Here is a 27,766-nt window from a genome sequence, read left to right as displayed (position 1 = left end):
ATTTTCCCAACTTGTTCAAAACTTGAATATAAACTAAGTTACATCGCTTTTCAGCAGATGTGAGCATTTTTTGTCAATAAATAGATAACCATTTAAAGATTAATTAAATTAAAACTTGCTCTCATACTTCAGATTTTGACCTGTGAAATTTTTGCATTTCTTTTCTGGAAATAGATTTCATCTCATTGTGGAGTATTCTTTCGTGTCATTTTAAATCCTAGTACTAGTGTATTGGGGAGGGGGGGGGGGGGATTTAAAGAATTGTATTGTGTCTTCCAATTTCTATTGTGTTGAATTGTTGTCTTCCAAGTTGTTTTTAGTGCATTTAAACCGCTAAAATAGTTTTTCAAAAATAATAGCTTGTGTTGACTTTAATGGTTTAGATTTTGTTTGCAAAATCTTATGAAAAACTATGTATTCCAGATTTTAGCAAATGAAAGGTTATTACAAGGTTACTTACAAGCATTGGTTCTTCAATTATTTATATTTTGATACTAACACAAAGAGGCTTTTTATATATAAACAGCTAGTTATCTTTAAAAGTTAAAATCCAATGCATATTTTTCTTCATTTGTTATTATATTAATGGGTAAAACATTTTAGGCAAACTAAAATTCTGTTTTAAGACTCTTATTTGTATTTAGATGAGAGCTATGCTGACATATCTTGAAGCAACTAGATTCAAAATGCAGTGCACCCTTGCTGAAATAGAAGGGCGAAACAAACCTACTCATCCACTCTTTGCTCATATGGAAGTGAAAAACAAACAGGTATTCAGGCCTTCTACTTGTAAAATTAAAATTAATTGTATAAAATCTGTTTATCTTCATATTCAAACATTAAATGGTTGTTTGGTATATTGCATAAAACATTTTTATAATTTTATTTTTGCATATCGTTGCCTCAGAGCAACACTAAAATATCTAATACCAGAAATAACACTAAAATATCTTGCTGTTGCTCTGAGGCGACGATATTATGTTGCACAAAGTAAAAACATTGTGGTATTTAAGAAACCAATGATATTATTAAACCAGAAATTTACCATAAAAAATGTTATAGCACTAGTTCATAATATAGAAAATCATATTTTTTTCCTGCAAGCATATTCAAGTTTATAGAAGTTGAACATCTGTACATGCAGTGTATATATTTTATCACGTTTCATTGCAGAATCAATTTTGAACTGCTATAAAGCTGATTATGGGTTGATCCTGTCGTGCACATTGGTAAAGGGTTCAAATGATAAAAGTTTGAAGTAAGGAAATATTGTGGGAAAAACTTTTATTATACAGGTTTTCAATGTCGGTATGTTTTTAACCCTTTTGGTATGGGCCGGACACAAATGAAATTAACTGTAATGTCTCACAGCAGTGTGACACATAATACTAGAGTTTTTTTTTTATAAATGCTAACTTTTATTTAATAAAATTTGTGATTGTTTGGCTATTATCTTGTAGAAACTTGATTTGGTAAGTTAGAAAGAGTTGTGCGGAATGGGACAGTGCTTTATTTATGTGCCAAAATAAAATTTAAAAGTATTTCTAGCTTGTCCAGTAGTTTTAGCCAGGGCTGCAGAGTTGGAGGAAAAATGAGACTCCGTCTTCGGGAATATTAGAGCCTTTGATTCTGACTCCTTTACCCCAAAATCAGTCATATTCCACAAGCACTGACAGAGTTGTGGACTTAAAGGGAAAATGACCGACACTGACTCTTGAAAGTTTAAACCTTTGACTCCAACTTCATAGCCCTGGTTTTAGCAACTAAAGACTCTTTCTGTTACATCTACTGGACAAGTTAGAAATAATTTTTCATTTTATATCAGCATTGAAATGCAGCTGTTGCATTCTTTTCAACTCCATCCTAAAAATTTCATCATTCTGAAATTTATTGTAAAGGATTTTGGATGAAAAATAAGGATAAAGTTTAAAAATAATTCCTAATAGTCACCTACGTGTTCTTATCATAAATCAAATTGGAACAATTAAACCAAATTTACTTCATGGAAATTTGTTAAGTTTATCAGCGTAATTCGCCCATGATCAAGAGACTTCACATTTTGTACCAGTGGTTATCTCAAGACAGTAGTTTGCTGACTGAGGTGTCTGTTTCCAAAGGGTACAGAAAATTAGGGAAAAATCAGCAACACTTGGTTAGAGTATTCCCTACTGGTTTTGTTTCATACATAAGATTGAATTTTATGAGATTATTAAAGTGTGATTGATTGTTATGTAGGTTGTGTTTGCATTCCTCGACCGGTATCTACCAGTCGGTTGATCACCTGACAGCCAATGACGTCAGCAGTTACTAACCGGTTGTTCACCAACCAATGCTTTTGGTTGATCACCGGTCACTTGCGCAGACAAATAACATGCAGGTGAAAAATTCAAATATGTCACGTGGCACAATCAACCAGCTTAAATTGGGTCGACCTTTAGATCAACCGGTGAGACTAATAGAACGACATTGGTAGCAGCCAATTAACTGGTAGCTCTCATATAACGCTACGGTTAGTCACAGGTCGTCCAATTGAGGTATGCAAACACAGTCCTGGTTTATTCTTTTATATTGTGTTTTGTTGTGGCAACAAACACTGGAAAATTTTTTGGACTTGAGGAAAAAGTAAGTAACTAGAAAATAGAAGTGGAAAAAGTGAGAGAAGAGAACTACTGACAGCAACAAAAAACTAAATGATAAAATCAATGCTATGAAAGCATGTGTTGACAGAAATTTTACATCCATATGTTTTAGACTTGTTACAAAATTTTGTTTTATATTTTATAATGCAGAAAAAAGTTTTGAATTTCCAGACATTAAGCAGCTGTTACCCCAAAAGACATGAATGCAATATGTTTTACAAATTGTGCTTGAAATAAATCTGGTTTTGTCTCTTGTTTCTTGCTCAAAGGCCCAGTTATCCGCATTGCATTGTTTCTGATGCTGGGCTAAGAGGTATAAATTTTAACAAAAGAGACACAAAAAGTTTTATCTGACTATCAACTTGTTTCATTCTGATTAAGAAATTTAAAAAAAAACGTGATTTCATTGTACATATATGCTTCAATATTTGATAAACAACCAATAGAAGAGTAACTCATTAGCAACTGTAGTCTTTTTTTTTGTATCAATTAAACTTTAATGGTTGCTATGTTTTTGACAGGGTATGAATCAGACTGTTTTAAAAGTTCCACATTGGGTAAGAATGGAGAGGAGGAACTCTGGGAGCAGTGGCTCTGGGTCAAGTGACTCTCCTGACTTTGAAGTTTCTCAAATACAAGGTAAAAAAAATGCCTACTACAAAAACTAATCTTAAAAGCATGTTCAATTTCATATATTCCAAGAAAATTACAATTATTTTTTTTCCCTTTAACCTTAATAAAAGATCGACTTCATTTGGCTGAATATTTGACCAAATAATAAATGAAACAAATCAGTATAAAAAATGCATAGTAGTGATAATGTAATTAGTTTTGATTTGTATACATAATTAATGTAATCAGAAAATTTTAGTGATGCATGTTAATTAAGATGAATGTATTCGCGTTTGCATGATTATTATTTTTCTTCCAAAAGCTGAGCAAATAGTTAAAGCAATCTTTTCAAGCTTAGTGAAAAATTAAAAAAATTATAAATGCAAACTCAAAATTTTGCCCAGAATTCCAAAACTATGCAGTTTTTCTTCGTAGTGACAATGGAAACAATGTATTTTAAAATGTAATTTTATTTTCTGTATTACTCGATCAGAAAGCCTACATCATTAAAGACAAGAAAGTACTTTATAATAAATATTTAAAAAAATACTGTAAGTATACTTTTCTTTTAACAGATAACGGAAATGATCTCTATGCAAATCTTCCGACTCATTCGAATGGGATTTCTTCAATGACTCAATGTCGAGCCATGTACGATTATGAAGCAAAGTTGACAGATGAATTAACGCTGCATCCTGGTAATTTTCGTAATGTACTTAACTAATCTTATATTGTAACAGAAAAAACTTTTCAGAATGTATGGCAATTTTTTTTAAAAGTTTTTTTAACCTTACCTTAATTAAGTTTCAGTATTCTTCTTAAAATATTTTACTGGTTCTTCATTATCCTTTTAGAATAATGATGAAAGTATTTTTATGCGTTCCAATCACTATCTAGCAAATTTTTTATACGTGCAAAATGTATAAAATAACTTACATTAAAAAAAAAATACAGAACATTTCTAAGTCATGAGTGTAAAGAAATTAAGTATGAAGTTATATATTTTTCTTAAATGAACTTCACCAACAGAAGTGGGGGGAGGGGGGGGGGGGAATTACAATTAATAAATTCACCATTTTCTTGCAATTAATATTTTCCCATTCTTTGAATACGTATAAGTAGAAGCTTGATTTCACTTATTGTTAGTTGACTATTAGCCCATAATTAATTTTTTAAGAAAGGAAAAATTTGTTTTAAAGATAATTTTTTTTCTACAGTTACTTTTACATGCTACCATGCATTAGCAATTAATAATATTAATAAAACTTTGCTAGAAATAATATTTTCTTTATTTTACACACTTGATGCTTTTTTGAATATATGTACCTTTCCATCATCATTGCACTTGTACACATACATTTGTTTCTTACTAATAAACTTTTCTTTTTTTTTCTGTTTTATTACAGCTGTGGAAGTAATGAGTTAAAAGAATAACTAATTTTAATTATATTCATCACATTTAGTTTTATTCATCTATAAACCAACAATATTCAAAGAAAAGGCAGACTTAGTATGTTTAATGTGTAAATTGTTAATTTAATTTCCTAAACTTTTTCAGGTGACATCATCACAATGGTACAAAAAACTGATGATGGATGGTGGCAAGGAGAGCTTAATGGTGTTGTTGGAGTATTTCCATCCACTTATGTAGAAGAATTGTAATTCTTTTGCACTTAGAATGGACAAATGTATTCATCTTGTTGCAACTAGTTTATTCATTTCATAACATACCTTAAAACAAATTTTTTGTTAGATTTTAATGCAAGTTTTAAAATTTTAGAGATCAGAATTCACCATTTTTATGAGAAAAATAAAGTGTATGCAACTAGAATTTAATTTAAAAAAAAAAAAAAAAAAGAATTAAATGAGACATGTTAAAATAATTGAGTGCTTTTGTACCAAGATGTAAGATGTGCCTTATTTTAAATGCATGAGCAAAATTTCAACATTGCAATGCATTTTTTGGACATGACTGCACATTCAGTAAGTCACTAAATTAATGCTTAGGTGTAAGCACTCGTAAGTTGGAAAAAAAATATATCAAAAACAAAAAAAATTTGTCTAGTTGAATTTACGGTAGCTTTCAAACATGTATTTTGAAAATTAAGTGATCTTTTAAATGTGACAATTGAAGCCTAAAGCCCAATTTGGTTATAATTACTTTTCAGTGCAAAACTTTCTATTACCTGGTCAAGTCCAAACTATCAACATATAGATGCAAAAAAAGAACAAAGTTTTAATTGAATCATTTTTAAGTGTATGTTGCATGTAGATATATGTGATAATTTTTTTTAGCATATCAGCCATAAATGATGTATTATTGTTCCTATACACTTCATCTTGTAAATAAAAATTATATATGCATTTATTGTTAAATTATAATGTATATTTGTATAAAATTGCAAAATAAAAATATTGAATTATACATTAATTTGTATTCATACCAATTTTCATACATGCAGAAAATGCACACACGTTTTAAAATAATGTACAGGATTAAATTCTTTTGGACGAAATTCAAGACATTTCATCACATTTTCACATTGTAGATTATAAACTAAATACCTCCCTCTCATTTCTCGTCTCATTGAGAATAGTTGTTCTTTTCACTTTCTTTTTATTGCAGTATATGATTTTCAAAATGAAAAATACAATCAGTAAACTATAACCACGGGCGCCCATATAGCGGGGCAAGTGGGGGCTCAAGTCCCCCCCCCCTTTAGAAATTAGAACTTTCTTGCTTTCAGTACTTTTAAGTTATTAAAAATGTCAAATTTTAATAACTCTAATCTGTACTGAAATTGGTTTCCATAGGGAAAATATCCTGCTAAACCATGGGGAAAATGTCTGAGACCCCCTTATAATTTTGCATATGAGCTTCCATAACTATAACAAATTCTAAATTGTATACAATAAATCTAAAGAATTTTTGTGAGGTAAACACAATCGATCTCAAGTAAAATGTAGCACAAAACCATTTCTATTCATAACACAAAATTAAAAATCCCTTGAATCTATAAAAAAAAAAAAAAAAATCGCTGTTGCATATCTGTGATGAATTGCTGCTGAAATGTTTAAAGTTCTGCATGCCATTGTGTATGAAAACTATCAGTCACAGAATTTTTATCTCTTTCATTTTAGAAAAAATATTTTAAAAAATGATTCATTTGTTCCAGGTGAACTATCAACATGATTTTAACTGTGTTTTTCCATTATACATTTTAAATTAAAATGTACCTCAAATACAAAAGTTCCTCAACATTCAAAGCCAAGCTGCAACTTTCTTGTCGTTCCAAATGAATTTTCCTCTGGGTATTTCAGCACTTTGAGGCAAAAGGGCGCAGTAAATAGGAGCTTCAGCACCTAATAAAGTACACGATTGAGCAGTGTTCATAAGCAACCTTAAAAAATTTGACTAAAGAATACTTTTGAGAAGAAAACCAAACCTACCTTGATCAGGAGTTAATGGACCTTTATGGCTTGACATATCTGTATCAACATATCCTGGATGAACCTATGAAAAAAACAAAAAATAATTCACAAAGAAAGTTTCAGAACATAAAACCTAAACAACATATATAAACATTTTCAATGCTGTATATTTTCATTGCTCCTTCTCTTGGAACTAGATGGTTCATCTTTTCCAGCGTTCCACGAAAATAGTATCGTAATGGCGGAAATTTAACATGTTTGTTTGAGATGGAGTCTCAAGTTCTAGAATTTTTTGTTCATCATTTATTCATTTAAAAAAATTAAAAAATAACTACACATTTTATTCTGCATTTTATTATAAGGAAAAGAAAAGTATTCAGCACTCAAACAATTAATGTACACAGTGTATTCTTATCAAGCAACTAGATTTTACTGGAAGAAAAAAAGATCATTCAGTTTATCTGAGACATTTTCTCTAAAAGATGTTTTTAAAGATCATTTCTTAATTGAATGATTTAGCTTTATGAATAATGTACTGTTGTGATAGAAAAATACATTTCAGCAGATAAATGCAGAAGGAAATCAAATGCTTAACCTAGTGTAAAACTGAAACTGTCATACAAGACATTTGAGCCGAACTTTGAAATTCTTTGTTTCACAACCATTTCATTAAGAATTTTTTCAAAGTGGGCTGAAACTCAAAGAATTATCACTGGGTTTGTTCCATTTGAATTTGTTTTCTAATAATTTTTTAACTATCATTTTAGCTTGAAGCATGTTTTATATTTCAACATTTTACAATATTTTTTTTTCTTTTCCTAAAAAAAACCCCCAAATTTTACTGTGTGGGGGGGCTTGTCACTTAGAACTTAATGTACAAGGGGTTAGCTAAACTCGTCCAGTTTGTGGAAGGGGTTCTCAAGGCAAAAAAGGTTGAGAACCACAAGTAGCATCAACTCATCGGATTTTGCTTGGTCGATCATCGACTCCTCCTAAACTCATCGCATAACGCATTCTGATATCGTTGCGATCAGAATCCGAGAACCGGTTTTCCATGAGCTGTTTTTCATCGAAAAACGAAATCGTAACGATCAAATTTTCCGATTAGAATTTGCCGGTCAAAATTTCATCGGAAAAAGAGATTGTAACGATCAAATTTTCCAAGTGAAATTTCATCGAAAAATGAAATCGTAACGATCAAATTTTCCGATGAAAATTTGCTGAGCTATATTTCATCGGTAAAAGAGATCTTAAGGATCAAATTTTCCGATGAAAATTCGACGAGTTTCATTTCATCGGAAAAAAAGTAGGTCGTTTAAATTTTCCGATAAAAATTTTCCCAATCTAAAATTTTGGAAATCTCTAACTGTCAAAATAGGATAAGTTTTATTATTCAAATATCCGACTATTGATCAAACGTAAGGCTATACGGATCAACATTCACGGTTGAGAATCGGAGGAAAAATGACCGAGACTTTGACTCCGAATCCGACTCCTGGATTTTGGAAGGGTTTACTCCGACTTCCTGCAAAACCAATTCAACTTCAACTCCACAATTCCAACCCCGATTACCTCACTGGAATTGCGAACAAAATGAGACTCCGACTCATGATTGATTTCTCTCTATCTCCAAAACAATTCCACTCTGTTCAATTTGACTCCCAAAATTACCGACTCCGACTCGGTTTGCGGGCAAAATGATCGACTCCGACTCTCCACTAGCTGGCACCGCAAGCATATTCACTGAATAAAATTCTCACTTTCCGTTCAAAAATCTGTCATGGCCTTGGCCCGCGATAGATGGCGCCAAATATGATTTTCCATTTAAGACATTATTTTCCTCCTTGGAAAGAATATTACTTGTCTAGTGGTATTTTCCTCCTTGGAAAGAATATTACTTGTCTAGTGGTTGGCATATGAAGCTCGTGTCCAGAGGGCTGGGGTTTGATTCCTGGCCAAAGCAACTTATGTTAAAGTCATGAATCACGTTCATCAAAAGTAAGAAATTAGAAATTAAATGAACGAGTTATTAAAAAAGGTTAAAAGATAGTAAATAATTGTCCCAAATGACGTCAACTGAAAATACCCCTCCTGGAAGTTTTCAAGATGGCGGAAGGGTCACATGATCATCCAAGACGGCGGACCCCCTTCCCACTGTTAAATTGTTTTCCTATTGCTTGTCTCTATATCGCGACTGTTACTACTTCTCATCGTATTTTCATCCTAAATTCATCGCCTTGGAACAGCACTGCTCATATATTGCTCCACATTTCATCATATTTTCATCCAAAACTCATCGCTTCGGAACAGCACTGCTCGTATATTGCTCAAAATCTCATCGGTATAGGGAGCAAAATTCATCGGATTTTGATGATCGGATTGGATTCTACTATTGCCGATGAAACATATTGGAGTAATTTCTGATGAAAACTCATCAGAATCCGATCATCGGCCGAACAAAGTTTGATCGGATTTCGATGAATGGCCGATGAGTTGATGCTACTCGGGACTAATCTATTCCAAAGAAATGACTGGTGATACCTGTAAAGTTTCAATGTCCTGGGTCTACAATACAAAAAAATACGCCAATGAAAGGTTAAAAAAATTTTGGCTATCCCCATTGGATGTACAGTGATCATGGGCTTTCTCCAACTTCGGTATAAATTGACAGCAATGAAAAAGGTAATTGAATTCAGAAACCAGTCAAACATTTTCTAATTTAAGGAAAATTTTAAATCATATTGAATTGTTAAATAGGAATTACAGCTCTTTTTACTGAAAGAAATGTAATTAAATGTATATCCCTTTAAGTTTAAAATATTGTAAACTTTATTTTAAAAAATTAATATGATGCTAAAAATGCTTTTCTCGAAATCTTAAGAGTTTGTCGCTTGAATGGTTTTTAGAAACGATTCAATTGCGAAAACCAGTTTTGCATATTACAATCAATTTTAAAAGATTCTAAAAAACATTTTAAAAGAACCTCATGAGAATTATATTTATTGCAATAAATTGTATGAAAGGCTTTTTTACTCTCTGGTGCCCTCTCCAAATATTTTTTCTGTATCCATCCTTGATATTATATAGTAGTGATGTCAGGGTTCGTACTCAACTTCAGAAATAAAATGAAGGAGTTTCGAAGGAGTAAAATGAGATTTTGAAGGAATACTAACGTGCTGTCCTTAAATGATGTCGTACTTTTTTCAACGTATTTGACCCATTCTTGCTTTGTCACAAAGTATCACACTTCACCTTACTCCTCCTCTTGTCACATGTCATATTTTTTATAAACATATTGTTATAATAAATGTGTGATGTCACTGTTTGCCACCTTCTATTTTCCCCTTGTCACAATTTCATGAACCAGTCTCCCCCTCAAGGCATGACATCACTAGTGGATGACCCTTTTTACAATATCATAACTACAATTTACTAAACAATTGTTTTTTTTTTAACAATCACTTAACACAGTACATCTACTTAAGTATTTTTAAATATTTAAATAATAATTTAACCAACTGACTTTTACTGCTGAGAGTGTGGTGGAGGGAGAAACAATAATAATAAAACTTGAAAAAATTGCCAAGTACCATTTAAGCATGTTTTACTTCTTTTATGAAATGTTTTATCCATGAAATGCTTTCACCTTCAACTTTTACAACTTTTATGCTCAATTTGTAAATCATATCTTTATGGGGAAAAAAAAATGAAATTATTGAATTGAAATCGCCCTTATGGCGAAGTTAAGTTGTCGCTCGAAGTATTTTAAGTTACTGCCATAGAGAAAGATTATGTAGTCTTGATCTAAAAAAGAAGGAGTTTTGAAGGAGTTGAAACCAAAATGAAGGAGTTTGAAGGGCCCTTCAAAAAAATTTCCTAAATGAAGGAGTTTTGGAGGAGTTTTGAAGGAGCGTGCGAACCCTGGATGTGGAGTGCTATAGAGCTAAGATCAGGCCTCAATATACGTATCAATAAAGAAAATTTTTAAAAAATAAGTAAAATACCTACACTCAAATTTTAAAAGTTGAAAAAATTTTCAACATTATTATAAAAATAAGGATTAAAAAGCCCGAAAACTACTCAAAACCTTAAAATACAATGATAATAAATAAAAATTTCAACAAAAGAGCTGATAATTCAGGTAGAAATATTGCAGCAGTTAAAAACAAACAGAAATCACTCGGTTACAAAAAAGGTATTTGTGTGTGGAGGGGGGGGGGGGCAAAGTTTATAGATCCTGGCCTGACTAAGATGTTCCTTTTATGCCCCTATCTATTGTTTTTAAACTCAAAAAATGTCCTCACCCAGCCCTTAATTCCAAGTTGCCACTGCTTAAAATGATCTAGTCAAAATCCTTTTACATATTTTTTGGGCGTTAAGTTTTTCATTCATTCTGCTAAATACTTAAATGTAACAAAATTTTGCATAAAAAGTAAACAAGTGTTTCAGAACTCTTAAAAGTCTCATTTTTATATTTGTATAAATATTGGCAAGATGAACAGGCGTTATATAAAACAAGAGATAGAACTTTCCCTGACAGTAACCATTTTGACCTGTTTAAAACCAAACAGATATTTGCTGAAATCAAATATTGAAGCTTGAAATTAAGGCATGTTGGAAAATACAGGGTTCATACTCTATTTGGATGAAAAAATTCCATGGTTTTTCCAGGACTTTTTCACGACTTCATAAAAATTTTCATGACCTTGTTACAAGAAGAGAATAGTACAATTTAATATCAAACTAGCCAATTTTTGGAAATTAGCATTAGCAAAACTTCTGTTTGAATGCCACTACCTCACCGAAGCACTTACTTGTGGTTGAAAAAATATCAGTATATACCTAACAAAACTAAACTATTCTTGTCTTCATCATATAAATTTAAATAAAGTGAAAATACAGTGAATGGAATATAATGATGCTAAAATATCTAACAATTTTTCTATAAACAGGCAGAATGATAATGAATGGGACAAAGGTTGAATGAGTCATTAACTAAGTTTCAATAAATTTGCTTCAAAAATGCCATTTAGTGTCAACAGTTCATACGATCGTCCACATAACTTGACAATTACAGTGTTTTGGTTCTTTAAAGTAAAGTGACATTCTTCACTAAATTCCTGTTTCTAAACCAGATATTTATTCTTTAAAAAAACATTCAATAGTGAATAAATCTTCTGATTCAAATGTACTTGTTTACTTATTTGCATTTTAAAATGTATATAAATAGGTTCTGTAATTCCAGAACGTAGTGCTTGATCCATGACATAAAGTTTTTAAGAGTGAAAAGAACTTGGATGCAATTGAATTGCGTTTTTTGAGTAGGCGTGGCAAAATGAAGAACATACAAATTCACTATTACACAATATAAAATAAAAGAAGTGTAGGAAATAATGATAAATTCAAAATGAGTGATGTCCAATCAGTAAAATCATATTGCAAAAAAAGACGAGCGGCTGCTACAGAAGTGGATGCAATGAGATTTCAAAATTTGGTTTTGTTTTTGAGATCACACAATTTTTCATCTTTAATAGCTTTTATGTGTAATACTGCTAAATCACTCAAGATTTTTAATGCTCTTTTAGCAACTGTTACTTTCTCTTTGGCCAGGACATTTTTCCATGACTTCAAATAAATTTCTATGGCTTTGAATGAAAATTTCAATTTTCCATGATTTTTCCAGGTCTGAAATTTGCTTATCCTTTTTCTATGACTTTCCAGGATTTCCATGACCCGTACGAACCCTGAAAATATCATCGCCAAAATCTTTAGACACACACACACACACACACATTTTATCCAGCAGCAAATGTTTATGAAAAAAACTGGTGCTGAGAATTAGCTTAAAAATGAAATTCATCTTGGTACTATGTAACTACACAGGAACTATTTGATTCTCTTGTTTCTACCACTTTCATGTACAGTTAAAGTGAAAAAGGGGGCGCTTGAAACGAGCGTGAGTACTGCGACCACTGGTCTATTGTACTATTTCATGTACAGTTGCTAAAATTTAAAACTCACAGCTATGTCATTAGCTAAATTGAGTTTGAGAACTAAAATCAAATGATAAAATCTTTAAGCTGCTGCCAACTTTCTTTTACATGATTAGGAAATATTAAAATTTGAGAGGAACTAAATTACAAGTAGTAAGTTTAGGCTTGCATTTTGTGAACTTCTTGTGTAGTTTTTATCATAAGTCTGCTTCAAGCTTCATTGCATTACACTCCATCAATGTACAGTCAATGCAAAGATATTCATTTAAAACTTGCGTCTTCCATTGCTTAAAATAAGTCATGTGCTTGCAAATACACTAAGACCAGACAGACACAAATTAGAAATAAATAAGTGCACTAATTGAATGAAATAATAAACAAATATTAATGGTGCAAAATAAATAAACAAATAAGAACATTTTGCAAAATTCTTAACCTATTAGCATTAGATTTTGGGAGTATAATAAAAATATTATAACAAGTGCTTATTTAATATCATTTTTTACAAATGAAATACTTTAAAAATTCTTACTGCATTTATGACAATATCTGCTCTAGGATCTTCCAGAAATTTTCGATGCTGCATGAAAGTTAGGGCATTTACTCCTATTTTTGAGACACAATATGCAGAATTTCCCCAGCCATTTTGTTGATGAGTATCAGATTTAGCATCACTTAAAAAGAAATTTAGCATTATTTTAAGAAGGGAAGAAATTAGTTCTCAGCTACACAATAATGAATGCTCAGCAAATTCAATAATGCTCAGCAATGAATAAAGACTTGTCATTTCCGAAAATCATAAAAAGGAACAAAAATATCCAGATTTGATTCAAAAACTGCAAATTTGTATAACAAACTGACTAGAATTTTATTTATTTCTAATTTTAAAATTCCATAAAAATTAACCTCAAAACATTCTAAATCTTCATGCTGGTAAAACTTCTGGGATTGTAAATCCTCATATAAAGAATAGCCGATGATCGAGTAACCCTCGTGTTTCAACAATGAAACTCACACCAGCAATTTTCGCCTGTCATACCTTGACGGGCGACTTTCTAGTAATTTAATAATAATGGTTTTCATGAATAGTGTAATCCGGCTCTAGTAAAAGGATGCTTGCCCTTTGATGGAAAATTAACTTTTGAAGTAAAGAGACTTGCAAACCATGCCACACCATTTCTAAAATCAAAATTTCATCATAGTGCACCAAAATGACCACTGATGTCAATTAGTTGATCTGGTGAAGGAAATAGTTTTTTCTATGTTGCTTTACTCTTTGCACAATCTGCTGCTGGTACTTTTTATTAAACAAATAAATATAATAATTTCCATGATTCATAAAACTAAAGATAATGAAATTTCGGTGATTTTTTCATCAACTATAATTTGCATTAAAAATATTTTTAGAAAATAACTCCAGAACTAACTTTTTGAATTCTGTTATTTTCATTCTTTAAACAAAATCTAATGATCTCATTTTCTTGGAAACCGAGGTTTTTCTTTCTTTTTTTTAAAAATATAGTGGGGCATTTTGCATTAGTTAATATTAAAGCAAGTTAATAATATTTTATAAAACTTTGTGCATTTATGTGCAAAAAATTACAAATAATCAAAAAATATTTATTAGTGTAAATAGCTCAAACATTAATTAATATTTCATTTTGTTCACAAATCATTAATGCAGCCATAAAAAGTTACTGCCATGAATTTTCTTTTTTTGCATTTTTTAAGTAAATCTGAAGAGCAAAATTTTATTTCTCACTTATAAAAATCTGAAAATAGATGAATTTTTAAAAACTTGGACTAAACAAGAAATATGATATTTTGTTCAAAAACCTAAATAATTTTACTTTCAAATATGACTTTGGTAAATGCATAATTTTTACTTTTTAAAATGATTTTAATTACTACTTGCTGTAATAATAAACCAGGAAAATACGTTTTACTTACACAACAAACTGATTCATAAGATTGCATAATTCATCTTCCGTTAAAGATTCCGACAGAAATTTTTGCCGCAACTCATTACTGGTAATAAATGATAATTTCCCGCATGAACTTGTGACATTGACAACCCTAAAATGCAAAAGCAGATTAAAGTTCAGTGTCAGCTACATAAATATTAAGTCATAAATATACCTATTATGATTAATGGAAAAAATACCTTGCATGAGGTCTAAGTAATGGAAACAACTCATGACAAACACTTAAAGTTGCAAAGAAGTTGACTTTGATAGTGTTTTCAGCCTGCTCTGAAAATGGCGCTGTATCTGCATTCTAGAAATGTTTAAAAATCTAAAAATGCATCAGAACATCAACAATTAAAATTTCAAATATCATAGAACATCAATGAGGAATATACTCTGATCTGAATAAATTTTTATTTCTCCACAAATTTATCAAACAAAAAAACTAATGCATTAACTTTTTTAGTTAAAGATTCACATTTTTATGTTAAAAATTGCTGTATGAGATGAATTATGACAATTTGCTTTTGCAGTACGAAAAAGCAAAAAAGAGAAGAAAGGGGAACAAAATTTAAGAAATGCAGATCTGACACAGAATATTATTGCTTATAAAGTAATTATATTATTTGATGCAATGTATAAACCCCAGGGCTTTGATTACCATGCAGGTCGACTAGGCCTGTACCCAGTGGCGTAGCTACGCTTTCTGCCACCTGGTGCGGTTCCTCAATTTGCCGCCCACTTGAAGGGAAATAGTTAATATAAAATACTTAACAAAGAAGAAAATAGAAAAAAAAATCCCTTCTTATTTTTCTTGCAGAAGACACAAAAACGGAATTCAGAGGCCCACCGAAAAATTCCAAAAGTTAAGACAAAGTTCAGAATTTTAAGCAATTTTTGGTAGCGCTAAGAGGCTTTGAGCTCCCTCCAGATTTTTTTTTTTCTAATTGAAATCAGTTTTATGCTTTCTTTGGTGACATTAGAGCGGTTGGGACTTCAAGGAAATTTGTTGAAATTAAAGTCTTAAAAAAGCAATTTTAGGCTACGTTTGGACACGTGAAGATATTGGGGAAGATTCAGCGGTGCTATCCGGAAAGCTTTTCAACTAAACTGAAACACACGTAAATAAAGGCTGCATCTAGTGGTGTAAGGGCCTCCCCTGAATCCAACAAAGACTGGATTTTCCTCCTGAAATATTTTCAGACTTGAAATCAATTTATTCTACCTTTGATGACGTTAAAACGAATAGGGAACGTTCGGGAGCTCTCTAGAAATTTTCCGATGCCAAAGCTTCAAAAACGCATTTGTAGGCTATCTTTGATGGCATAAGTTTCCAACTTTTCCCAAAAATATTGGGAAGTCAGATGGTTTTCCCGTCTCCCTATGAAACTTTTTGAAAATAAAGTCCTAAAAACGCGATTTTAGCCGTTGTTTGACGGACAACGTCATGAGAGAGAGTTCGGAGGCGGGTTTTCTACCTGAAATCTTTTTCGAAACTGTTGCTTATTTTAAGTTCTGCATCACTGAGAAAAGAAGGCTTTGCGGTCTTCCCTCAGAAATTTCTAAAAACGAAATTTGGAGCCAACTGTGATGACGTTCGGTGATTTCGTGCACATTTGGGATCCATACCTTAAAATTTTTCTTCAAAATCCCAATTATATTCTTCAAAATCCCAAATAAAATTCAAGTTTCAAAATCCCAATTTTAAGCTATTTTCGAAGTTGATGTCCTTAATACACATATTAGACTATCTTTAATTACGTTACAAGAAGGGTCAGGGCTTGCTTGCCCTCAAGAATTTGTAAATATTGAAATTTAAAAAACTCTATATTAGGTTAAAAGATCAGATGTTAAAAGGATGGGATGGGCGTTATCCTTTGGAAATGTTTCGAGACTCAAAGCCTAAAACAGCACTTTTGAGCTGTTTGGTGACGTTTAAAGGATAGGAAGGTTCGGTTGCCATTCCCGAAAAATGTGACACCACCCTCAGTCTGTAGCTTCAGATGAAGGAAGAGAAAAAAACTAACACTATAATGCTAAGTTGTCAACAAAAAAAACAACATGTTAAATTCTTTCACATCAAAAGTGTGAAAGTGCCGCACGGGGTGGACCGCCCCCTCCGCCCCTCCCTAGCTACGCCACTGCCTGTACCTGGGGCCTCATCTTACTAAGGGGCCGGAAATTACTTAAAGAATTATGCATAGCATTACGAATATAGGATAAATACATGCATTTTTAAAATCATAACAAATTATGGCTTATAAATTGGAAAAAAAAATCCTTAAATAATTTTTATTCATTCTGCCAGTAACGAATTTAAGTGTCACAATTATGAAAGGCCCCGAATAGGATTCCTAAATGCATATGATAAATGATCTATAAATCAACCTCGAAATTCCGCTATAGTCTTCAGGGGGCTCAATATTATTGTGGGCCTTGGGACTCACTTTAAATTAGTCGGGCCCTGATAAACCCACAAATAACAAACAAAAGACTTATTTCAAAACCAGTGGCTTCTTTTTTAAATGAACTGTATAGTAAAATTTAAACATATCTCAAAGCAGGTATTAAGAACTCAAAACATATTTCTTATGTCACTTCAAAAGAAAGAAGCTACTATAATAATCTCAATTATTTATTTAAATATTAATTTTTGTTATTGCCACAACATTTTCTTACTTTGTTTTCAGAATGTTATTTTAGGAATTCTTCAAACAGAGTTGCTCTTTTGAAATTGATATAATATCGCAATTTTCCCTATAATTGCTGCTATATTTCACTTTGGTTTCCACTCTCAACTGTCTTCATCAATTTGAAACAAACTCAACATTTCTTAGTTTTAAATTAACCAACAATTGCTCTTATTTTCTAAAATTAGCTAATAGATTATTATTCAAAGAGGATTTATATTTGTTGGGCTTGAAAGCCTTTATTCAGTATCTTGGAGCGCTTTTAATTTAATTACAAATGTTAAAGTATTTTTTGAAACTTACCTCCGATATGTTTTTGCCACTCCGCGTCTTGTGTCCCAGCGGCGGATAACTGAAATTGATTCGGGCATGATCGTGCAACATCGGAATCATCCTATGACGTAACACCCGATGGTTGAGATGTTTTTGGCTACTTTGAGCCGAAAAAACGAATAGAAAGATTGTTAAATCACTCAATCAGGAATAGTTGAGATGTATATCTCCAATGCAAAGTAGGGTGTGTCATGGGATGACGTATCGCGGTCATAGAACGTATAAATAGATTGATCGAAATATTTTCAGTGCTCACTTTTTTGTTTGTGTTTACTCCCCATTGGCATCTTGCCATTTTTGTTGACCAATCAGGGATTGGTCTTTGAAGGTTTGGCAACCGTGCTAGGTTGTTGATTGAAGTTGCGGCGCGCTCGAGCTGTTGACGATGCAACGTTTTTGAATTCAAGCAGGGTTTGAGATAAGTTTTATTCAGTGTTAATTGTTGTTTAAGAATGTTCTAAATTACTCCTTTTTATGGAGGGAAAATGTCAACATTGCTGAAGATGTTCGCGGGAGATGTAGTTCATTGCACCTAGGCCTAACACTTAAACTTGGCCTATACCTGGATTGATCTACCGGTGCTCCTATGATGGTATGGAACTGTCATCAGTTTGAAATCATCGATGTCCTTCAGAGTGACCTTCATGATTGGATTTCCTAGATGTTCCAACCATAGTTCCAGAAGGTTCCGGTGAGATTCCTGAGTGTGCACAAGTTTGTGTTCCGGTATTTGAAAAGGTTCTTCTAGAACTAAGCAAGCCTATCGGCCGGTGAATGATGGAACTGTTTGATGAATCTACAAATTCGATTACACTTGGTCAAGAATTCTTCAGCAATGTAAACATGCGCTTTTAGCGCAGGAAGGTGACATTTTACAATTTTTCTAAAATGTTTCGCGTTTTTCTAAAAGTGTTTATTTAACAATTTAACTTTGAAATTTCTGTGATTATTGGGGGGTTTTTTACAATCTAAATTATTTTTGGTATTTAAAAAATTCTTATTGTTGTATACTGTGATATTTTAATAAATGTTATTTATTTAAAATTACTTTGAGTATGTTTTATTTCTTACTGGCAGACTGCACGGCTTTTTGATGTTGGGGTTCTGTAAACCTTTTATTTAGTTCTATGAACTTAAGGTAAAGACACATTACCCAACAATATTTAAATCAAGAATTTTATGAAAAATGCATGTTGCTGCTTTTTTTTATGTTCATAAAATTAAAATTTTGAAAACAGGTTAAAATGTTTATCCTTTCTGTTCACTCAACATCCCAATGGCAGAAATGCAGCGACACAGCAACATAGTTGCGGACAACGAAACTCTATCTCCGACAACGAAATTCTATTTTGGACAGTTCTGCTGCACTAAAACAAAAAAAGTTGACCGCAAAAAAAATCCACAACAGACGGACTTTTTCCCCTCAGCAGTACGCTAACTTCGGCACATTTGTATGAACTGCAAACGAAGGGTGGGAACAATTCAAGTTATGCCACGAGGCATGCTTTGGCGAGGAGGTTTAGAAAAGTAGGAACTAATTGTAGAGGAGCAAATGGTCATATTTTAGCTTCCGTGCGATTTTTGTGATACACTTATGGGAGCTAGTTTTCCTGGAAGGTATTGGCCCAAAGAGAAAGAATTTGTATGTTTCCAGTCTGAAAAATGGTGGTGGGGGGGGGGGGATTTTTTGTAATACAACTATGGTAGGGGGCATGGAGGCAGTTTTTGTGATACAATTATGGTAAATAGTTCTTCGAAAGTTATTGGCCCAAAGAGAATTGTTGAAACTACACGCGAATTTTGCAGACAGATTATGTAGTTCTTACAGCTTGTCACAGACAGCTACAAAACTTTCTGCCACTGAGCTCATTATACATATACATACTACAGTATCATATACACAAATACGAGTGTTTTGTGAGAATAGAGTTTTGGTGGAAAATAACTACCCAGGTAAAATACCCATTTTGGGTATTTAAATGGATAAATAAGGTATGTATTCTTAAAAATAAAAACCTGGGTGTTTTGCATCATTAAATCTTTTCAAACTTATTTTTTTAAAGAGAAGGGGGCAGACATTGTTACGCAAATAAAAGTTAGAGTATAAAGTGGACTTGCATATTGTTACAAGTCTGCCTTAACTTCAGACAAGAAATATCAGAGAAAATCTAATCATACACTTGGTTGGGAAAACATTGGAAATTTCTAGAACAATCTATGATTTATTAGGCTGGAAAAGATGCCAAGTTTGGCAACATATGGCGATTTTTGGCAAATTAGGCAACAAATACGCCACCAAAAATGAGGTCAAATGATGAATTGGCAATATCAGTTCAATTTCTGATCAAGTTCATAACCTCTAACGTTTAAACAGAAAATTTCAAAAATGGTATTTGTTCCATTAAATGTCGGTAAGTATTAACAAAAATTAATAGAATAAAGGCCTTTTTCTTCTCAAAATAACAAATTAAACACATAAAAATACAGTTGACGCTCGATATAACGACCATCTCTGTCCCAGAGAAAAAGGTCTTTATAACGAGTGGTCGTTATAAGAGGTATAAATTTAAAAAATGTACACTGTCATCATGCATGCCCAAGTAAATGCTCAAATTTTTTTTATCATAGGAATTTTTAGAAAAGTCGTGTGCAAAATATTATGACAGAATATTAAACAAGTTTTAAAGTAGAAAATACAGGGAGGAAAATGTTACACAATTTCAAATCTGCTACTACAACTACAACAATTTCTGAAGATAAAACCAGAAACAGAGATCTGCGTTTTTAGCAGACGTGATTTTTGCAAAACATTATTTTCTGTTTCAGATATAGGTGATAAATTTTGTTTCTCTTGCTTTCCAAAGAAACATTTAAAAGTCCCTCGAGAACCCCAAATCTTTAAAACCACTAGATTCAAACACCAAACTACCAATACATCTGTCAACTCCCTTTTCTTAGGAATCTGGAAATTTCTCGATTTTTCCTCCCATTATTTTTTCTGTGCTAGCTGTGGTGAATGGTAATCCCCCTCCCTCTCCACCTCTCTTAAAGTTGGACTTGACATTGAAAACGTCAGGCAGATGTCCGTAAACAATGTCATTTTAAGCTACAAATTTGTTTTATTGGAAAGAACACAAGAAATGGCGTCCGCTGATTCGGTCGCTGTATTGGATTAGACGATACAGAACAGTCGTTATAACGAAAGCAAATTAACATAGAGTTTATAGGAACAAAGTTGCGACTTTTACCACTGGTCGTTATAATGGGACGGTCTTTATAATGTGTGGTCGTTATAATGAGCGTCGACTGTATATCTAATTAGTACCTGGACGACCGAGCCTCGCTTGGCTTTAAAAGAATTATTTTTTGTCAAATTGTGTTTTTTTAAGATTCAATACTTTTACAAATATACTTGAAAAGCTTCACGTTAACGAAATATTATGTACTCGACCTTATTATAACACTAAAGTACAAAACAAAGAACATTCTGAATGTAATTAAATCAACATTTTGCTTTAAACTATCTGTCACATTTGTTTTGACTATACAATTTTCTTGTCAGTAATTAAAATATTTTGACCTTGGAGCCAGTTTTGCTGTGGTGAAATCGGATTTTAATGGAATACTTCCTTTCATACTATGATGGGTTTCACTATTTTATTTCAATCGAGATTTTCTTTTTGAATAAGTACTTTTAGTGTAGTTGGTCACTTTATGCCAGAAAATGCTACATATAGCATGATATCCATCCAAACTGATGATCCGCAAACCATTCCAACAAATGATAACAACTGTCTTAACAAAACATAAACAGTCTCAAGACATACGTTTCTTCGAAATAAAATTTAGATGCGTGATTTAAAAAACATGTTAATCTATTTGAAGTGTAGAAAGAAAATAAATAAATAAAATAAAATAGGGCGGTCAAGCAATAGTTTCACTTAAAAAAGAAAAAAGCCTTACATTGACTTACATAATGCTTTTGAATTTGTTTTCAGCCAAGTGTGTTTGAAATTAGCCAAAGTGGCCAATATCAGCCAAGCCTGGCAACCCTAAGCAAGTTTAAAACTTTAAAGCGAGAAGAGACAAATTTTCATTGCTATGGTTGCAAATAGTCTGCCTGAAGCGTCAATTCACAGTTTACTTCAAGGCTTAACTCAATTAGACTTTGTATTAAAAAACCTTTTTTTGTAAAAAATCGCGTTTTTACAGGAAAAACACTGATGTAGATCAACTTAGAATGCTAATTTACAATTAAATCCAAAATTTCATCCAAATTGTTAGAGCCATTTTCGAGATACGAAATATATATATACCCACAAGAATTGCTCGTTTAAATCTATAAGATAAAATGTACAACAATATGCATAATGAGAAAAAAATTCTTGAAGTTGTCAATACCGTTGATAAAAATATGAAAACATACTTTGTATGCAATAGCAGCGTTGTTAACAAGAACATCCAATCCACCATATTCCTTCTTTAAATATTCAGCTAATATCTTAATACTATCTGAACAACAAATGTCTAAAAGATGAAATTTGGGATTAACCCATTAAGCGCCAAGTCTCCCATTTTGGGAACCTTCAGTTAAGATTTTTTTCTTCATCAAGTAATTAAGATATCATTTTGAAATTTTTTAAAATGAATGATAGAGAACCAAACTTTACTGGTAATTTTTTCAAAAATGTTTGGAATGAAAATTCTTTTTTGAAAAATTTTTAAATTTTGCGAAAATTTCTTGTTTTTGCATTACACGGGGAAAAAATTCCCTAAAAATAATAAATGCAAATGCAGGAAATTTGGAACATGGAATATGAAGCTCAATAGACCTTTTTTCAAATCACAACAAACAGGGGCCAAGGAAAATAATTTAAAGTAGTTTTAGAGGACTTTATTTACTGAAGTCCCAAAATGGGAGACTTGGCGTGTTCTGATTAGCAGAGCAAGTCATGCCCAGTAGAAATCGTCCTCACCCATTTTGCATGAATGAACTCTCCCCTTTTTTCCTGTTGAAGCCACAACCCCCTTTGTAGTTTCTCATTGTAAAAACTCTTTTGTTGTTCAAGGTCAAGAGCAGGTGCTTTTATCAAAACAAGTAACATTCCATTTGTTTAGAAGAAAGTTCTGAAAAAACAGGGGTGCCAATCCTCCCTAAGGAGGATGACGCATCTCTCTGAATTTCTACAGATCACGAAAGATATTTCCCGTAAAAAGAGTTCAAATTCCCTTTAAAACTATTCCTCCCCCCTCCATAAAAATATTTTGTAGCTCAGTCAGCTCCATGCTCCCCTCCCCCTTGAGGGCGCTCCCCCTTCAATTAGGGAGATTGAATTTCAATAGAGAAATTTCTCCACCTTTTTTTTTTCTTTAAATCAAAAATGTAGTAAGAATTTTTGACTTTGCTACGAGCTTCAAACACTATTAAAATAATATATTTTAGCTTAAAACAAGAAGATGAGTGCAGTATCACTTGTTTGTGAATCGCCAAATTCTTTTCAGATAGTTGAGAGAAAAAAAACTTTAATCGAAACGTATAGATCACAGATAATGCGATAACTGTCTCACTTTATATTTTTACCATTTATCGCAATTTGTTGGATGAAATCGGAGAAACTGTGACCGTTGATAATTCTTCAATGCGAAGCATGCTAGACATTTATCTTTAAAAACATTATGATGATGAATAAATCATGTTATCAAACATGTTGTGAAGCAACCGAAATGTTGACTGCAAAAAAAACCCTTGCCTATAATAACACAATTACACCATCAGGGAGCCCAAAAATATCTTAGTTCCATTTTATATAGTGTGGTAGTGTGTAATGGTAAATGACATTTCATGTCATTGTCATTTACCATTGCTCGATCCCCCTACATGGTTAATAAAAAAAAGCTACCTCTTCTCTTTTGTGTATGAAAATCCTGAGGCTTTTTGCTAAAAGGTAGTAAAATGTGTGGGAAAAGTTCCGTTTTGTACAAAAATGTATAAGAAGAAGGAATGCAACAAGAATGAAAACCAGACACGGAGTGATGTACGGGCAGAGGGAGGGGGAGACATGTTAAATATGTACATAAAGTACCAATACCTAGCCATATTAATTACATAAAAGTGATTTTAGGGCTTTCTAATTGGATTTAGCCAGAAATTACTCAAGTATCAACATAATGGCAGGGATATGTATGTTGTCCCCATTAAACGCCAAGTCTCCCATTTTGGGACCATACCATATCTCTTAACCTAATAAATATTTTTGCGAAATTTCAGCTACATATGATTAGAGATGTGTATTGAATATCAAAACACATGAAAACTTAAGTATTTTCAATGTGGTTCATATAGCGGCGCCTAATGGGTTAAGGCCTTCACTTTGCAGCTTTTGCACAGCAGCTCTACCACGTTCTTCATTTCGAGCTAAATTCAAAAGAAAAAAAGTATAACATTTAAAATCTATATAGGTGTTCTAGTTCCAGATTTTAAAATATTTGTACAATTTGAAATGAAAGCTACATTAAAAATTTTTTTAACTGCCTGATTTTACAATGGTAAGTTTTGATAAATAAGCTCACATGAAAAGTTGGCAATTGCATTTCTACAATGTAAATAACAGAAGCACAAAACAGGAATAGATATACAAGAAATGATCAGAAATCCCTGTTTGTAGAGCTCAAAGCTAAATATCAACAGAAACACTATCTCTATCACAAAAAAAAAAAGAACAATTTTATCAGTTAGGAAAGCATAAATCATTGTGTAACACAAAACAATTTTTCAGCTTACACTTTTATACTTTAGTGCAGTGTTTCGCTCTCAGGCTTTTTTAGAAGAACACAGCAACCTGCTTCTTTGAAGTTTTAACAAAAGTTCAACACAAAAGCAAACGTATTTCTCAAAAGGTGAAGATTCACACAAGCCTGGCCTTGAAACATAACTCCTTTGTTTTACTCATTAACTAGAATCTGATTTAAATATAAATTACATAACTAGGGTTGCCACTCAATTTTGGAAAAAAAATTCCCTGTGTTTTCACTGTATGCAACATTACAAACAAGTGTACAAGTGTTAAAAAAGAACATTAATATCTTGATAACATACGCAAACAAAATACGGGAACAGGGGGGAAAAATACCAAATAAAAGTATAAAAATAAGGATAACTTGAATAAATTAAACTTTTTACACAAGAAGAAAAAAAAAAGCCTTCTTGTAACCATTCATTACTTGAACTTTTAAAAATTAAAGTTAAGTAGAATAATGAATATTAACGACTAATTTCATGCTCTCGAAATTAAACTAGTATAAAATTGAAGACGCATGTCAAACAAAACAACAAATAATTTTTATTTTTATGATATACATTTTAATATTTACTAAAGGAAAAAAAAGTTTTAAGTATTACTATTTTTTATTTTATTTTATGAATGAAATTGATTAATATTATTACTATTATTATTTATTTTGGTAGTTTATACATTTGGGCATTGATTTTATAATTTAAATTTAAAATTTCCCTGTATTTTCCAGGTTTTAGAGGAAATTTTAAAAATTCCCTGCATTTTCCCTGTTTTTTTGTTGATTTTTGAATTCCCTGTATTTTCCCTGTTTCTTCAGGTTTCCCTGTGGCGTGGCAACCCTGATAACTTTTAAGACTAAACATTAAAAAGCTTTTCATTATTTAAAATATTAATTCTAAAAAACTTTCTGAACATTCATAAAACAAATATAAAAAATATATGTATAACCACATTAACTAGGCGAAACAAACATAAAATTCAAAATCATACCTGTAAGCAAAACATCGCCATCAAATTTTTTACAAAGACCTCTAACAATAGCTAAACCAATTCCTTTGTTGCTTCCTGTAACCTAAGGAAATATTAATGGAAAATAAAATGTATTCTAACAAGTATTCTGATAAATTTTGAATATTTTCAATGTCTATTTATAGTATTAAAATTATTAACCCCGATTCAACGTGACACATGGTCCAGCAAGTCACAACTGCCTCTATAACTTACAAAAATTATTTTAAAAAACCAATTATGTCAAAAACCTTAATCAAAAAAGGAATTTTTACACGGCAATAAAAACCGTGGTTAATGGTCATGAAAAAATAAACTAATAAAACCATCAACTGTCAAAAACTTGCCAACCCTGCCCACAACCCTACTAAAGTAGTAATTTTTCCTGATTTCCAAGGTAGCCTGAGATTTAAATAGCTTGAAACAATTACCCTTTGTCCTGCTTTCCGTGCAAAGAGTTAATCTATTAACATGCTTCATTTTGATAAACAACTGAATCATGTCCCTTTGAATCACTTTTGCTCCAGGCTATGCATATTAGGCTTTTTAATTCCAGTATTATAATATTAACCTATAAGTCCCCTTACTCACTTAGTAGCCCTTCTTTGAGCCCTTTCTAATAAAGACATACCTTTCTTGAAATAAGGAGACCAAAACTGAACAACATACTCCAAATGAGATCTTACTAAACTTTTATATAAAAGCAATAAAGCAGAAGTTTCTTATATTTGTTTGATACAGATCTATTGATAAACCCAAGCTATTTATTGTCGCTGTTACTTGCAATGCTGACTAAACCAGGGATGCTCCCTCCTAAATATTGTGAAGACAACCCCCCAGATCAAGAGCCCCCCCCCCCGAAATAAAAGAAAACATTCCAACCTCTCCCCCCCTCCAAAATTTGAATGGTGCAGTCAGCACCATGATCCCCCCCCCCTCTTCTGTGGGCACATTTGACTAAACTTGAAGTTGTGACTTATTAAGACACCTAGGTCAATAACATTTTCTTGCCTGACTAAGGACTAAACCCTGTAAATAATAACATCCATGCTTATTGCCAAGCATTCTCATTTCCTATAACTGCCATACCCCACTCATCTGTCCACTTCATAATATAATCTAAATCCCCTTGCAGCTGTTTTACTTTTTTTTTCATTTTCTATCTCATAAGTTTGACGTCATCAGCAATACAATTCATTTTTCCAGAAATACAGTAGGCCCTGTTTAATCGAATATCATCGGTTCTAAGAAATATTATTCGATTAAGCGGGAAAAATTCTGGTACCTTTCGAAATAAACAAAATTTGTCTTAAAACGTAATAATAAATCAATAACTATATAAAGGAAATAATTAATGTTTTTGGTTAAAAGTTTTTGAAATAAGCTAAACGACAAAATATAGTTTAATAATTAAGTACGTATGAAAATTATAAAATGCAACTTTCAACTTATCTTTGTTTTGCCATCTGTTTTCACTAAATTAATTTTTGAAAAAAGTCCATAATAGTGGATAGCTTGTTCAAGGTCTTTTGGGAAAACATTTTCTATAAACCCCTCTCCCGCCCTTTACTGTGTGTTACATTTAATTTTTATCAATTTATTATCGTCAAAAATGTGTATATTTCTTTTTATTATTTAATTAAATTACTGACTGTGCTACCAATTGTTTTTTTTCCTTGTAATGGCAAAGACAAAAGAAATTTGATAGAACAGTAGGAATGTATTGATGGAATATAAATGTTGTTTTTCTCGCACATTGTAGGGGCAGTTCTCAAAAGGTGGGAGCAAACACAGATCTCAACTTTGAAGCTTCAACACCAAATAACTTTCATTTTAATTAACTCAAAAATTTTTGAGTTAAATTATAATACTGTATAGAGACATGAATTGACATAAATTATGGAAAAAATGCTCTTTAAATGCCTTTAAAAATGTATTTTCTTTGCTAAAAGGCGCAATTTCGGACATACCAAAACGTTAACTGAGCAAATGTACCATTAAAGAAAAATTTTTTAAAATTATTTCCATATGTTTCAAAAAAAATTTAAAGGTATGAATCTTACACTGAGTAATTTTTTGTTAATATTTTACACAAATAACAAAAGTAAAGACAGATTATTCACTTTGTAAACGATTTTAGAAAATAGTAAGTTTGAAATTTGATGTATGTCCAAAATTTACGATCTTTATAATGCTATTTTTTGAGAACTAAGTATATGATGTTTTCATTTTAAAGGTGTTTATCTAGCCTCAGAATCAATTTTTAATTGTTTAAAAGTGTTTTCATAAGCTTTTATG

General features: G+C 31.8%; 2 protein-coding genes across 3 annotated transcripts in view; one reads left to right on the top strand and one right to left on the bottom strand.

The window, feature by feature from the left end:
• LOC129222589 (nostrin-like) overlaps window positions 1–5,666 on the top strand; it is a 132,268-nt gene extending 126,602 nt beyond the window's left edge. The window contains exons 10-13 of the mRNA XM_054857103.1: window positions 645–770; window positions 3,161–3,278; window positions 3,827–3,949; window positions 4,810–5,666. Coding sequence (XP_054713078.1) covers window positions 645–770; window positions 3,161–3,278; window positions 3,827–3,949; window positions 4,810–4,913 — 471 coding nt within the window. The 3' untranslated portion in view covers window positions 4,914–5,666. The remainder of the gene's footprint in view (window positions 1–644; window positions 771–3,160; window positions 3,279–3,826; window positions 3,950–4,809) is intronic.
• LOC129222592 (carbonyl reductase [NADPH] 1-like) overlaps window positions 4,850–27,766 on the bottom strand; it is a 41,788-nt gene continuing 18,871 nt past the window's right edge. The window contains exons 2-10 of one of the 2 annotated variants that reach the window (XM_054857107.1): window positions 25,451–25,532; window positions 24,028–24,081; window positions 22,093–22,217; window positions 14,841–14,953; window positions 14,627–14,752; window positions 13,209–13,350; window positions 6,702–6,765; window positions 6,489–6,614; window positions 4,850–4,982 (exon numbers count right to left, since the gene is read on the bottom strand). In XM_054857107.1, coding sequence (XP_054713082.1) covers window positions 6,514–6,614; window positions 6,702–6,765; window positions 13,209–13,350; window positions 14,627–14,752; window positions 14,841–14,953; window positions 22,093–22,217; window positions 24,028–24,081; window positions 25,451–25,532 — 807 coding nt within the window. In that variant the 3' untranslated portion in view covers window positions 4,850–4,982; window positions 6,489–6,513. Of the gene's footprint in view, window positions 4,983–6,374; window positions 6,615–6,701; window positions 6,766–13,208; window positions 13,351–14,626; window positions 14,753–14,840; window positions 14,954–22,092; window positions 22,218–24,027; window positions 24,082–25,450; window positions 25,533–27,766 lie in introns of those variants that run through there. The other variant, XM_054857106.1, reaches the window with a different exon arrangement.

The sequence above is a fragment of the Uloborus diversus genome, chromosome 5 (genome assembly GCF_026930045.1).
Source record: "Uloborus diversus isolate 005 chromosome 5, Udiv.v.3.1, whole genome shotgun sequence".
NCBI lineage: Eukaryota > Metazoa > Arthropoda > Arachnida > Araneae > Uloboridae > Uloborus > Uloborus diversus.
Note: the sequence above shows the minus strand (reverse complement) of the source record. Positions and strands in the feature narration are given on the sequence as shown.